Raw genomic sequence first — 15,319 nt, forward strand, 5'->3', positions numbered from 1 at the left:
CTTCATCCTGCCAGAAAAACAGTACATTGAGCACCCACTGAAAGGAACACACTAAGGAAAATGCATCGATGCAGTCCCTGCCCTTAGAAAGTTTATAGTCTAATGTGGAAGTGAGCCAAACACGCATGCTTAATATGGGACTGGAATGGTCGCTTTGGAGAATGAGGACCTTGAATCTAAATCATACTAATTGTTTGTCTTTTTATTTTTATTTTTATTTTTTTTGGTTTGTTTCCTTATCTGAAAAGTAAAAGTGATACTACCTATTTCATGGAATTGTGAGAATTAGCATTGTGAGTAGTACCCATACAGTAAACTTGCTGCATCTTGGTGTCTTCTTCCCTGATTTATAATTGACAAAGATATTTGCATCATCTAATCCTCACCACAATCTTGTAAGGTAGCCTGGGCATAGGCTTCATCTTCATTTGTTGGAGAGAGAAACTAAGGCTCAGACAGGCTGAGTGTATTACTCAGATGCATCCAGCTGATTAAATGGTGTAGAGTCAAGCTAAGAGCCCAAGTTTCCTGACTTTACTGTATTTTCTGCTGTTTGACACCTGTGCCCAAGTGACTAAAATTTAGAATTAGGCTTTGCAGTGCCACTATACTGAGGCTATATACAGAGTTCTATATTTGTAGATAATGTAAAGAAAAGGAAAGGAGCCAGTGTTTTCATTGGAACATGAATGGAGACATATTAGTTTATTACAGCCTTCAAGAAAGGCATGAGTAAGTATTTAGGAAATGGCCCAGAGATAATCTGGCTACAGTAGAAAACTCATGACTGTGGTAAAGTAAGAAAGGAGGGTGTTTGCATACTGAGTAGATGTGCTTAGAACCCACATCATACCAGAAATCATTTAGGCCTTGTTTTCATGTTTATTATTTCTCAATTTTATTCTCATTCTGAGTTGAACTATTCAGGTGATAATGTGGTACAGTAGTAGAAAGAACATGGTCTTTGGAGTCAAACCTCAGTTCAAATCTCAGCACCATCAATCCATAGCTGTGTAATCCTGGGCAAGCAGCTTAATTTCTCTGAGTTTCTGTTTCCTTATCTAAAGAATAGAAATAATAATAATGTTTAATAGTGTAATTGTGAAGATTAGGTGAATTAACATGTGAAAAATGCCTTGTACATAGTAGGCAGTTGAGAAGTACTAGTTCTTTAAGCTGTGTTTCAACACAATGACATGCAATCTGCTATCCCTTTCTGACTGTATTCTGATCTTAAATTTCTACTAACTGAATTCATAGTTTCTTAGAATTGAATAATTTTCTTTCTTGATAGCATATTATGGATCTTTTATAAGTATTTTATTGTGAAATAACATTAAGCAAAAGAAATCCTCAAGTTACACCCAAAATGTAAAAAGGGTCAGTTTTAATTTTCCAATATCAAGACATTAATAGTAAAGGAGTTCTTCTCTTAATTATAAAATTCATTTTTCCTTTCCATAACAAGAATATGTGTAAGATCGAAAAAGTAATTGCACTGGTTAATAATGTATTATTCTTAACAGAATGAAAGACATTTATATAGGAATACTCTAAAAATGATACTTTTTTTTATAAGTAGAAATTGATGGCATCATAGTTCAGTTTTATTTTGTGATTACATATTGATAAGACAAATATATTCCTCCAGATTCCTTAATTTCTATTACCTATATCCTTTTAAAAAAACTTGTGAAGATAGATGCTGTGAAATTCATGCTAAAAAACCACACGGTAAGTTTTATTTCATTAATAAATGCCTAGAATTTTCCAGATAGTTTAAGTGAAGCATTAGTAACTTTAACTGCTCTTTTGCTCTCATTAGAGTGAACACTTCCCGTTTCTTGGCATCAGTGACAGTTATAGTCTCAGTGACTTCAGGTGCCGAACAACCTTCTACACAGCCCTCACACGCCTTCTGATGGTAGATCTAGGTAAGAAGGCTAAGAATTTAAGCTCAATTAATAAAGGATCAGCAATATACTTGTGTGAATAAAGAAGTGGAATACTAATGGGTACAACATTTAATTTATTAGAATTTGCCGTCTTCGACAGTTTTCTGCACCTTTCTAAGATTTCAGCATTCACTTGTTAGTATCAAGGACAAATCTTTGTCCTTAAGGTGGTATTTTTCACTTCAGATGGCACTTGCATTGATTCTTTACCTCAAAATTTATTTTCTATATATCTGTTGGCCAATTAATTTGTTGCTACGAATCAAGGAATAATCTTGAACACAGAAAAGCTTTACACACAAAGATTTTCTTTGTAATAACATTTAAAGTAGAGAAAAAATGGAAACAATGTAAGTATCTAACAACAGGGAATTGAAAAGTTATGGCACATCCACTTACTTGATGGAATGGTCTGTAGTAATTTAAAATGATTTGAAGACAGTGCAATACATGAAATTTTGTGTTATAATATTAAATGAAAAGGCAAAGTGTTAAACTGTGCACATGGTATGATCATGTTAGAGGAAAAACAGTGCATCAAAAAAGGCTTAGGTGGAATTCTTCATAAATGGTTAGTACAGTCATTATGGAAAACAGTATTGGGGTTCCTTAAAAAATTAAAAGCAGAACTACCATACAATCCAGCAGTCTCACTATTGGGTACATATCCAAGGGAAATGAAATCAGTATGTCAAAAAGGTATCTGTACTCCCATATTTATTCCATCATTATTCACAGTAGCCAAGATATGGAATTAACCTAAGTATCCGAGTAGATAAGGAAAATGTGGCATATGAACACAATGGAATACTATTCACCCATAAAAGAGAAGAAAATCCTGCCATTTACAACAACATTGATGAACCTGGAAGGCATAATGTTGAGTAAAATAAGCCAGGCACAGAAAGACAAATAATGCATGTTCTCGCTCGTATGTAGAATCTAAAAAAGTTGATCTCACAGAACTAGAGAGTAGAATGGTGGATACCAAGGACTAGGATGGTTTGGGGGTGGTGGGCAGAGGTTGTGGTGATGTTGGTGAAAGTTTATGAAATTTCAGGTAGATAGGAGGTATAAGTTCAAGACATCTGCTATACAACATGGTGACTATAGTTAATAACAATGTATTATTTTTTGAAAAACTGCTGAAAGAATGGATGTTAGGTATTCTCACCACAAAAATGATAATTATGTGAGGTAGTGCCTATGTTGATTAGCTAGATTTAGTCATTCCACAATGTATATATACTTTAAAACATTATATTGTTCATGATAAATACAATTTTATCTGTCAATTAAAAAATAATTAAAATGCTAAGTGTTGTCTTTGGGCAGTGGATTATAGGTCATTTTCTCCCAATTCTGATTATTTGAAATTTTCTTTAATGTATTACTTTTATAATGGTAAAAATCAACTTACTTTAAAAAAATTTTTATTGAAAAGCTGAAGTTAGCTAGAAGTATCCACAGGAAGACAATATCTTAAGATGGGTACTTAAGCCTCTCTGTGGTGACCATATTACTCTGGATTCCCATTTCCCCCATATTTGAATACCACACGTTAGATCAGTCAGTTATAACACATGAGAAGGTTCGATCAATGACACTATCATCCTTAGAGAATATAATACTGATGATACATTTTTCTTCCTTTCTCTTGCAATGTATTGATTGATCTATCAACTTCCATATGAATTTTTTAAAACGTGATCATACAAAAGGAAAGTATAAATAATTTTATTTTGCACATAAAAGGTTCAGAATCTTTTAGTAGAAAGGTGATTAAACCTCTCTGTGTCCCACACCCATATTATTTTCATGCATTTTAGCAAAATAAATAACCAAAAACACAAACAGCCAAAAGTTGAGAGAAATGCAACTAGAATGATTAAGGAGTTTAGTGAGATTGGTTTCTAAGAAAAGATTAAAAGAACCATGTATGTATAACTTGGCTAAATGACAACTAAGGCTGGAGGCAAAGAGAACTGTCTATAAATATTTGAAAAGTATAAACTAGGCATGCAAAACCCAGTCATCTACTACCTTAGACAAGTGGGAGGTCTAACTGACAGCTTTTCATACTGCACACTGGCCTGTTTTTATCTCTTTGTTGCTGTCTTGGAGAGAAGAGGAGCAGCCCAGCCCCAGACTTAGTCATTGTCCTCAGCAATCATTAAGAGAGTGCACAGTGCTGAAAGCTGAGGGCAAGACAAAGATGAATCAGGCATAGTAGGCCCTGGCCTCAGGGAGCTTGCTTTCTTCTTTTCCCAGTTGTTCAAATGTGTTTCAAAGAAGACTTTGAAACCCTTGTCTAGACTTATTTCCCAAGCCCTAAAAATACTCTTTTAATGACCCTGTCACACAGAGTGAAAGAAGTGGGGAGACCAAAATTAAAGAGAAATATCTGGGGCCGAGCCCGTGGCGCACTCGGGAGAGTGTGGGGCTGGGAGCGCAGCGACGCTCCTGCCGCGGGTTCGGATCCTATATAGGAATGGCCGGTGCGCTCACTGGCTGAGTGCCGGTCACGAATAAGACAAAAAAAAAAAAAAAGAGAGAAATATCTGGAGGAGATTTCCTAGAAATAGGTTCAAGTCACATTTTCAGAACCTGGAAATGGAATGAGTCAGGATTTCCCTTTTTATATGATTTTCACAGACAAAGGAACCCCCTACATGTGGTAACTTAAACAACAGGATAGCAGCACTGCTGCACTTATCATCGCATTGATAATTGATACTCATAATGATGCCCAGAAAGACCCTGCATTGTACACTTTTTGAAGGCAAATTTACCGATATCTAGCATTGCTTAATGTTAACTGTGAGGAATGAGAAACTGAAGTAAACATAGATAATTCCAATAACTAATAGGATTTTCTTAGGTTTCCTAGGATTAGATTCCTTTGAAATATATAATCCATAACAATATAAAGTATAAATTGATATTTTTTGTTCAGAGTTTAATAAAAAAATGTAAACATCTGTTACATTGCAAACACTTTTTAGATATCTTCAGAGAAACAGAAGGCTGTGATGATAGTGTCTGGTGCACAGCAGGTGCTCAATATAAGTCAGTTGAATCTGGGTATAGATTTAAGAATTAAAATTAAAAACAATAATAGCAGCCACCCTCATAGAACTTTTACATTGCTTGAAAAGAAACATTTTTCTTATTTATCAGTGGTTTTCATTCTTTAAAATAATTAAATGTATAGTATAAGCATCAGGTGATGATTTGTGGTATAAATTACCAGATCCTCTTTTTCTTGTTGAGAACCAGAGTTGCTCTTCTTCCCAAAATATGTTGAGCTACTTTAGGGTATGGACTTGGTCTTTGTCAGTTTTCTAGTACCGAGGTCAGTGTTTCTATATTGTAGATGCTCAGTAAATGCCTGTTGAATGAATAACAAACCAGTATACGGTAACCGAGATGCCATCATCGTGGCTCCTTCAATCATCTCTTCCTGCCAGGTTTATTCTGGAAGTAGCTTTGATCATTGGCTTGTCCAAGACAAAACAAATCAAGTGGCTGATTACTTTCATAAGTGATTAGCTATACTTTCATAAGTGATTAGCCACTGTTGTGCCCAATTAGTCACTTGTTGCTCTCTATTGAAAGTGTTATTACTTTATACATGGTCATTTGTTGAGTGTTGTTGAACACAGTTTTTATTTGAAGCCTTGTCTCACAAACTAGGTTGACTGGAAAGTTGCTGTCAGAATGTCTGTATATATGGCTTGATAGTTCCCTATTGTGCGTTCATTGTCATGGAAACAAGGGAGAAAAAGAGTGCTGTTGTCAAGAGTGGCACAGATTGATGTATTAAATGAAAGAAATAAAAATATTAGGTAATAATAATCCTCAAATTAAACAAAAATAAAATGTTAGGACAAACTTTATATCACTGATTTGTGGGGGGAGGGGGTAAGAATCAAATAGAAAAAACATCTAACCAACATGCTTACAAAAGCACTGGATGTGATTCTTTGATTCAAATATAAAGCATATTCTCATTGAATCCTACAAAATAAATTGAATATGTTTTGGGTATAAACCATGCACATTGGAGTGATTAGAAAAGGGGAAACTGGGGGTCACATTAATTGGTATTTACTTTGAACTACATTTTGGCCTCTATTCAATAATTTGCACTTCATATGAATATAATTGGATGCTATGTGCCCCAGGTTGTATTTCAGATGAAAATAGGGGAGTCTTTTGGCAATAAACAGTTGTACCATTTTATCAAATTTCTTTAGCTAAACTAGATGAAATGTTCACTTGAATAAAGAAAAGAAAGCATTTTATTATTTGAATGATGATGTTTCAAAACATGTAAGAGATATTGGCAGGGAGTTCCGGCCAAGATGGCCAAATACTTCCCAGCGTCACTGTCTCCCACAAGTCAACAAATTTACAACTATAAAAATGTAACATCAGCCAAGCTGGGGCCACTGGAAGAGAGACCTATGGAGTTCAAAGTGGGAGAAACCACAATGAGAGAAAGAAAAAGCTGCTCTGAGCATTTCGGTCTGTGGCTGCTTTAAGGCTCAAGCTGATGAGCGCATGGAGCAGGAGCCAGCAGAAGCTGCAGCTGTGCCCTTCAGATGGCGTTACTTGGAGGTGGCAGGAGAGAAGAGGCCTTGGCGGCCCTCAGGACAGCAAGACCACTAATAGGGCTCCTATGGACCCATGCAGGAGCGAGGAGCCAGAACAACTGAAAAAAGGGAGCCATTCAGAGGCCGATGAGTCACTGCAAGGGACCGGCGCAGGGCCCATCCCACAGGAAGTGTTTGGAGCACAGGTGGTGGGGGAGATGGGCACACTGGGAGAACACTGGGACACAGCAAGGTCAGCCAATCTGCCCCCGAGTCAGCACAGGGCCACTCAGAGGAGAAAGGTCGGGAATGCAGAATTGCATGGGGTGCAGTTTGATGAAAAAACTCAGGCCCAGATCAGAGATTCCACAGAACACAGATCCACTGGTCTCTGGAGAGCCGGAAGTACCTATAAGGTCAATCATTAAACCCTGAGCTGCACAAAAAGCCTTCCCTAGGGAAACAGCAGCAAAGTGCAATTTAACTCAACCACACAGCTCAAGTACTGGTTCCCACAGGAAGTTCCCCCATGTTATAAGTAAGCAAAGGACAAAAAGTTAGTTCCCGCCCAGGCACACCACCAGCACCTTGGGGCCTGCCTGGGAACCAGAGGCTAGGATACAGGGGACCGGACCCCACTTCCACTTTCACGCAAACTGTGCCAGTGCCTCGGGGCCACCTAGGACCTGGGGCATGGAGAAGGGGACTGGACCCTCCTCCCATAACCAGGCACACTGCATTAGCACCTCGGGGCCTGCCTGGTGACCCGAGGTATGGAGGAGGGGATCAGATCCAACTCCCACAATCAGGCACCAGGAGCCAGTGCCTCAGGGCCCGCCAGGGACCAGAGGCATGGAGAAGGGGACCAAACACAGCCCACAACAGGCACACTGCCAGCGCCAAGGAGCATACCAAAAACTTCACCTCCGTGTGGGTGGCCCACCACAACAGCCACCACAATAACCATGGCTGCCGTGAAAGCGGCTAGACATCACAACCACCACGCAGATGGTCCACCAGCCACTGGAGTGCATTCACACAAGGAGAGTCACCAGCACAGACAAAGAAAAGAAGAGGATGTCTCTCCACAAAGCCCATTTCAGAGTTACAGAAGAAGCATCTGCTCTACAATAATATTGGGGGACCTGATCACACCTCTCAGCATTGGACAGATCATCTAGGCAACAAATTAACAGAGTAACTATTATTCTTTCAGAGGGAGAGAAGTAATCTAGGGTAATTGATGGGGGGGGAATGGGGGAAGGGGAGAGATTGGACGAGGGACATAAAGAATAATTACGATTTGTAACAATATATATGCTAGTAATATTGATTTGATCAACATATCTCGATGTTCAACCCCAAAAATATGTATAATCGATTTTGATTCAATAAATAAATTTTTAAAATTTTTTTAAAAAGATATTGGCAATGTATTTTTTGTATTTTAAGAAATTATCAAAATGAATACAAAAAATCCCTTCACCAGATAGTCATATGCAGAAAAAAATGGGTGACTGACCATATGTGCATGCATGTTAGACCTTCAAAGAATCACTTAAAGTTCCCTAAGTTATTTTAAAATTTACTTCGTCGATCTAATAATATAAAGGAAAGATAGTATTACCCAAGCCAGTCAAGAAGAACCTCCAGGGAGCTGTTCAGTATAAAATACCTGAATAAATAAAAACCTTCTGGTTTAATTTTAATGGAGGTGAATTCAGTTGACAAATATCGTAAGAGAGGCAGTGTGGAACTGCTATAACAAAGCTTTTTGTTTTGTGGAGAACCAAATATTATTAGTTGCAAATTAGGTATTTACCAAACAAAAACTTGGAATTAATGTCACCAACAGGTTTTGTTTTGTTTTGTTTCTTTGGCATTTCATGATTGCACCTTGTATTGAACTACTCAGATGAAAAGCATATGGATAGGAGTTGAGTGAGCAGTGCATTCTTCAGGTATTTAAGCTCTAAGAAGCAGTCATATTTTTAATGGCCAAAGGGATACTACTATTAAAATGATGTTTATGGACTTTAAGAAATAGTTCTATCTTTAGGGGTGAGAGTAGCATAGTATCCATATATTTTTGTGGCACAGGTAATTGGTACCTGAAGATATTGCTAGCTTAAATTTGAGAGATTTTAAATAATAAGTAAATGTTACTTGAATGAAAAGGGAAGAATATTCTAGAACTAGGCACTAAAGATAGAAGTAAAAGTACACAGAGGAAGGGAACTTTTCTTTACTAATAATTGCTAACATTTGTTTAAAAATTTAGTTTGCAAACCACTTTCAACCCATTTGATCCTCCCAACAGTTCTCATTAAATAGGTATTATTCCATTGTTTATCTACTAGAAAACTGAGATTCAGAGAGATTAAATGACTTGTCCAAAGTCAGTCATGTAACTGGTCGCCCTCTGACCACATATTATCATCTATTTTTGCTAATCTGCTACTTCACCTTTTACCTTCTCAATCAATTAATAAATGCAACTTTTTCTTTTTTTTTTTTTGGAACTGTTTGGACTGAATGATTGATTTGGGGCCTGGGGGCACTGAGAGAGGAAAGAAGAAAGTATTACTTTTTAATCTTCTGTGAAGTAAACAGATTCATGTTTATTATTTGCCCTACATAGGTATATTATACTTTGGTGGTCAGTGAAAATCAAAGGTAATTTAAAAATTTGTTCTTATGTCTAATAATTGCCCAAAGCATATTTCTTCTCATGGATAAAGGAACACAGAAGTAGCTATCCCAGGAAGATTTAGCAAGTGAAGGGCTTGATCAGATAGCTAATGTTCTGATAATATAGGAAGAATACATCAACATATCACCTGTGTTCATGACTTGGCAGAGACTATCTGGAAAATAGAGATGGAGAGGTGGGCGGAGAGAGAGTGGGCAGTAAGGGGTAAAGAAGCAGCTGGAAATACTTAGAATCTGTAATGAGATAATTAAGACTAATTAGCAGGCCCTGTAGGCAGAAAGCAGCCCATTACGTCCAGATCCAGTTTTAATAACTTACCTGGTTTTGAGGGTAGAGAGTGCAGAGCACCCTAGGGAAAGAGATGCTTCAGGGATGAAATTTTAGGGTAGGTTTCTTAGAAAAAGAGTAGCAGTAGTCTTCAGTGGGTGGTGTGTTTTTCTTCTGGGAACTAAAACATTCTAATTTCCTAGGGAGAATTACAGAGAACCTCAGTTTTCTCATCTATTAAATGGAAATACCTGCCTTAAAGGGTTGTCATGTGGTTTAAATAAAATAAAGATATATGAAAAGGTCTAGAGTAGTTCCTATCACAAAGCAAGTACTTAAATATTAATTAAGAAACATTTATTGAGTGCACTGTTAGAAGCAATAATTGTCACTGGGACCTCAAAATGAGGCAAGTTCAGTGCTCTTAATGCATCTACTCTGCCCTTGGTACTTGGAGCTATTTTCCTATAGAAGCAAATGCTGATAATACTTCCTGACAGATGCTAAAATATCCTGTCCTCCCTAAAGCCACAGTCATATTAAAGCTACCTAGAACTCCTAGGCAGTTTAGAGGGAAACTGAAATGAAAATCAAATTCTGGCCAGCTAAGTTCGAAGGACCAGCTAAGCACATTTCTCAAGTCTTACTCTAATAGAACTTTAAAAGTGCTATCCTAACCAAGCCTTGAGAAAAAGCAGATGATGTGGGACTAGACCTGCAAAAGTGACTCTTCTGAGATCACACATTGTTACTTGGTTTTGAATGGATTGTTTTCCTGATGCCAGTGAAAATATTAGTCTATAAATTGGCACTTCACCTTCAAATCATATTTGTTTCCAGGCCCTGGTCTTGTTAGAAAAAAAATAACTGGAAGTTTTAATCATTATTCATAAAATGATCACATATATTTGGCATACAAAATATATTACTGCATACTTGAATATGAAGTTATAAGAGAGTGGGCTCATGTTTTATTCTTTCATATCAGAAATAGTAAATGATACCTCTATGCGTAATACAAATGAGGAAAAAACATTTTTATGGTTGAATAATATTCCATTGTATGGTTTGTCACATTGTGTTTATCCAGTCATCAATTGATAAATATTTGGATGGTTTCTCCCTTTCAACTGTTATGAAATAATGTGGCTATAAACATTTATAAACAAGTTTTTGTGTGGACATATGCTTTCAGTTCTCTTGGTGATATACCTAGGAATGATATTGCTAAGTCAAATGGCAACTTTAACTTTTTTGAGTAACTGCCAAACTGTTTTCCACAGTGGCTGCTTCATATTACATTGGCTGTACCATTTTACATTCCCACCATTTGAGGTTTTAAATTGTGCAAAATAATAAATGAAACGTCCTACAAATGAAGTATTTGGCAGCCAGCATACTAAAATAGTTGCTATTATATTTTAATGTGACTTCTCTGAAGGAAAAAAATCTTCAGAACTTATAAATTGAATAATTTTCTGTTGAATCATATCCTCAAAAACCCAGTAGAGGTGTTTAGCTTTGGGTTTTACCTAAAAGCTGAAGAATTTACCATTTCTATATATTCATGGCTGAGAACTTATCATGTTATCTTAATATTTATTTTTCCTGATGCCAGTGAAACTATTAGTCTATAAATTGGCACTTCACCTTGAAATCATATTCATTTCCGGGCCCTGGTCTTGTTAGAAAAAAAATAACTGGAAGTTTTAATCATTACTCATAAAATGATCACATATATATTTGGCATGCAAAATATATTGCTGCATACTTGAATATGAAGTTAGAGTGGGCTCGTGTTTTCTTCTTTCATATCAGAAATAGTAAATGATACCTCTATGTGTAATACATATGAAGAAAAAACATTTAGTAGATGTTGTTTAAAGTTGTTTGCTTGATGTAAACAAAAATGGCCAGTTCTCCAGCTTAGGTGATATAACATGTTGCAGTGACAGGAACAGTCCTAACTGAAACACAATAGTAGTAACGCACTAGTGTCTCACATTTGCCTATGTTAAACTCAAGTGATTGTACTCACCAGAACCAAGCTAATTGTTCCTCACCCTCTCCTGGCTTTATGCAGCTCCAAATTCAAGATTCTGTGACACTGACTTTAGTCCCCACCTCTGATGCATGAAGAGCATGAGTTTGGGAATAAAGCAAACCTGATTAGGGATCCTAGCTCACTGACATTTACTAGCTGAAGGATATTGGGCAAGATACTTAACTCATTTGACCCTCTCTGCTCGTATGTAAGATGCAAATCATACAATTTCATGGGATTGTTGTGACCATTAATGACTTGCAACAGTGCTTTGAACACAGAGCCACATAATTGTTCTTTAAGTAATTTAAGTGCCAAATTCATTTCCTACACATAATAAGCACTCAGGAAATAACTGCTGTTAGTCATTCTACAAATATTTGAGTGCCGGAACTTATTCTAGACACTGGGGATACAGCCCTGATCAAAATAGACCAAGTTCTTTCCCTCTGGAGCTTACATTCTAGTAGAGAAGACAAACAAAAAGTGAATAAATACGTAAATTAATAACCAGTCATATAGTAAATCTCATGAAAAGTAAAGCTGTTTATGGGATTGGAAAGTGATGAGGAGAAGAGGCACTGTGGGTACCATTTTAGATAGAGTGGTCAGGCCTTTCTGAGGAAGTGACATTTAAATAGAATTGCTGCCCACATTACTGTCTTTAGTATTTGCTTCTTGACATCTCCCTACACATCTAGTACTCCTGTTATCCCTGTTTGCCTCAAAATTTGATTGGGGAAAGAGGTGGAGTCAGGAAGTTTTTTATCTGTAGCTCAGAATATTAAGTGAGGGGTTGAAATATTAAAATTCTAGATTGATGTTTGTTCTGAATAAACATACTTATCTTGGAAAAGCTTTGTACCCAAAGGAAGGGTACTGGGCTGGCATTCTTGGGGTCACAGATTATTTGATTACCATAATCACCTCTGTAAGTCCATGTTAAACTCAAGGCAACAAAAATGCTAATGGCTGTCATTTATTAAGTGCCAGGAACTGGGCAAGGAAGGGTTACAGATGTTTTGTCACATCTAACCTCCTCACAGCTAACTTTATGAAGTAATATTATGTCTCTTAATTACAGATGAGGATGCTAAGGCTTAGACGAGTGAAGTGAATTTACCCAAAGCCAGACAGCTAACAGTAGCAGAGCTAGGATTCAAGCTTAGAAAGACTTTCTGATTTCAAAGCATCTACTCTTTCTAGCACCCTTATCTACCTGCACAATAATTATCACTGTTCTTACATGGTATATATATAAAGTACACATATTATGTATTTAGGATTTGATAATGTTTAATTTTTATTGTATTTTATATCAGGTGTTAAGAAAATAAGGAGTTTTTAAAACTCACTTATATTGAGCAACTACTTTTCATTTAAACACAGTCTTTCCCTAATATTATGCCAGACACTGTTCTAGGTGCTAGTACTATACTACTAGTACTACCACTACTATTTACTGAGTATTTTAGTCAGTTTTGTGATGCTATAACAGAATACCTGAGACTGGGTAATTTATAAAGAAGAGAGGTTTATTTGGCTTATGGTTCTGGGACAGCTGCATCTGGCACAGGCCTCAGGCTGCTTCTACTCATGGCAGAAAGTGGCAGGCAGCTGGCGGGTACAAGCAGATCACATGGCAAGAGGAAGCAAGAGAGAGGAAGCAAGAGAGAGAGAGAGGAGGTGCCAGGGTCCTTTAAACAATCAGCTCTCACGGGAACTAATAGAGCGAGAACTCACACACTACCCCTCCTCCCCCAGGGAGAGCATTAATCCATTCATGAGGAATCCGCCCCTGTGACTCAATCAGTTTCCAACCTGCCACATTGGAGATCAAATTTCCACATGAGTTTTGGAGGGGACAACACATCCAAACTTCATCACTGAGCAGCTTCTATTTTTCATATCTTATAACATTTAATCTTCACAGTAACACTCAAAGTTAGGTATTTGTATTCTTATTTTATAGATGAGGAAACTGAGTGCTTAGTAAAATGACCCCTAGGCCTGTTTACTGTATAGCCCCTACATCATTCTCTTTAACTGAGAAACCCAAAGATGCAGTCTCAGCTAGCTTAGTCCAGAGGCTAAGGTGAAGATACTCTCAACTAGGCTAGTAGAGCTAATAATATACATTCACGTTATGAATTTTACCTCTTTCAATCCCCACCGTAATCCTGATCAGATGGTGGTAGTGGTGGTGTGATGTAGGTGGTATTATTGGTGTTGCCATTAGATGTAGGCTTAAATATGTGCAATTCAAGACAGAGTGATAATATGATAAAGAGTCAGACAAAATGTTATGAGAATTCAAAGGAAGAAGGGAGAGTACTTGTTGTGGGACTGGGGAGAGCTTAGCTCAGACATTGGGAAAGCTATCATTTGACCTGGGCCTTAAAAAATAAGAATATATTCTGTATAGGTCTAATGTTATCACCTATTGACAGAGGAGGGTGTATCTAAGAGGAATAACTTAGTCATATAACCAGTTGACAGAGCAGGAATTATAATTTGATCTGCCTTACTCTTCACCCAGGACCCTGGCCTTTGTCTAGAATAGTACACCAGAAAAGACTTATTGGCCCTTGGCATCTCGTTATGAACAAAGCTAAGTCCCTGATTCTGTTGGACTCCTGAAACAAAGTATGTGAGGTTGAAAGGAAGGTAGAAATCACAAAAGAACAAGGGTCAACCAGATCAGCTCTGCTTGTGAGTTAAAGGATCCTGATTCTGCTGTTGATTTACTGTGTGTGTGTCCTTAGACCTCAGTTTCCTTATCTGTAAAATGATGTATGGGTCAGTGTTTCCCGAATGTTTGCAGGCATCTAAGTCACATGGAGGGCTTGTTAAAACAAAATTGCTGGACCTCACACCCAGAGTTTCTGATTTAGTACATCTGGTATGGAACCTGGGAATTTGCATGTAACAAGTTACTAGGTGATGTTGATGTTCCCAGGTCAAGGAGCAAACTTTGAGGACCTCTGGTCTCTTCTCTATCTCATTTTCTCTCTAATGCTCTATTAAAAAAACTCTAATAGCATAGAAACCAGGAGGTGTGGACCATATAATTTCACCTCCAACTAAGTATGCTACCTTAAGCGAGACACTTAACCTTTCTCTGCCATTTCTTCTTCAGTAAAGTGGGTCTTGTAGTGCCCTGTGGCATAGGATGAGTGAGAGAATCCCATCTCATTTAAAAGAAACTCATTTTGGAAAGAATACTGTATAAATTATCAATTTTGCATATCTATGTGTGAAGTGAAGATTCTGCTTTGATGCAAACCTTGAGGAAACTACAATCTACATTTAAATTGAAAAATTAATAGTAAAGTTCTCTTTATAAAGAAAAGGAAGCTTAGCACAAGAGGAAGTGTACCCATGGAGAATGTAGTTAAAACCAAAATGACCCATGAGGGACCCCGTCCTTTTTGGCAAATAAAAGTTTCCCTGCTATCTACTTAACGAATTAGTAAAAAAAAAAAAAAAAAAGAAAGAAAGAAAATAATAACTTAGAACTATCTGGGCAGCTGAGTCTGTAAGCCCTGTAGGGCCTTGGCACCTAAAGAGAAAGGGATAAAAAGACCCTTGTCTCTGATGCTTTCAAAGTAGCCTTCCTTGAGGCATTAGGGAATCTCTGGGGGTCCTGGGAGCTAAAGGGCTGAGATGCCTGGGGCATGAGTCAGTTAGATCCAATAAAGATCCAGAAAAAAAAATGGCTGGTAAGTAATTTTGCTATTTC

At 37.3% G+C, this 15,319-nt stretch overlaps 1 protein-coding gene across 1 annotated transcript in view; it reads left to right on the forward strand.

The window, feature by feature from the left end:
- Positions 1–15,319, forward strand: part of RANBP17 (RAN binding protein 17) — a 358,620-nt gene that overhangs the window by 242,463 nt on the left and 100,838 nt on the right. Inside the window, exons 17-18 of the mRNA XM_063086918.1 lie at positions 1,671–1,734; positions 1,826–1,934. Coding sequence (XP_062942988.1) covers positions 1,671–1,734; positions 1,826–1,934 — 173 coding nt within the window. The remainder of the gene's footprint in view (positions 1–1,670; positions 1,735–1,825; positions 1,935–15,319) is intronic.

This window comes from Cynocephalus volans, chromosome 2 (genome assembly GCF_027409185.1).
Source record: "Cynocephalus volans isolate mCynVol1 chromosome 2, mCynVol1.pri, whole genome shotgun sequence".
NCBI lineage: Eukaryota > Metazoa > Chordata > Mammalia > Dermoptera > Cynocephalidae > Cynocephalus > Cynocephalus volans.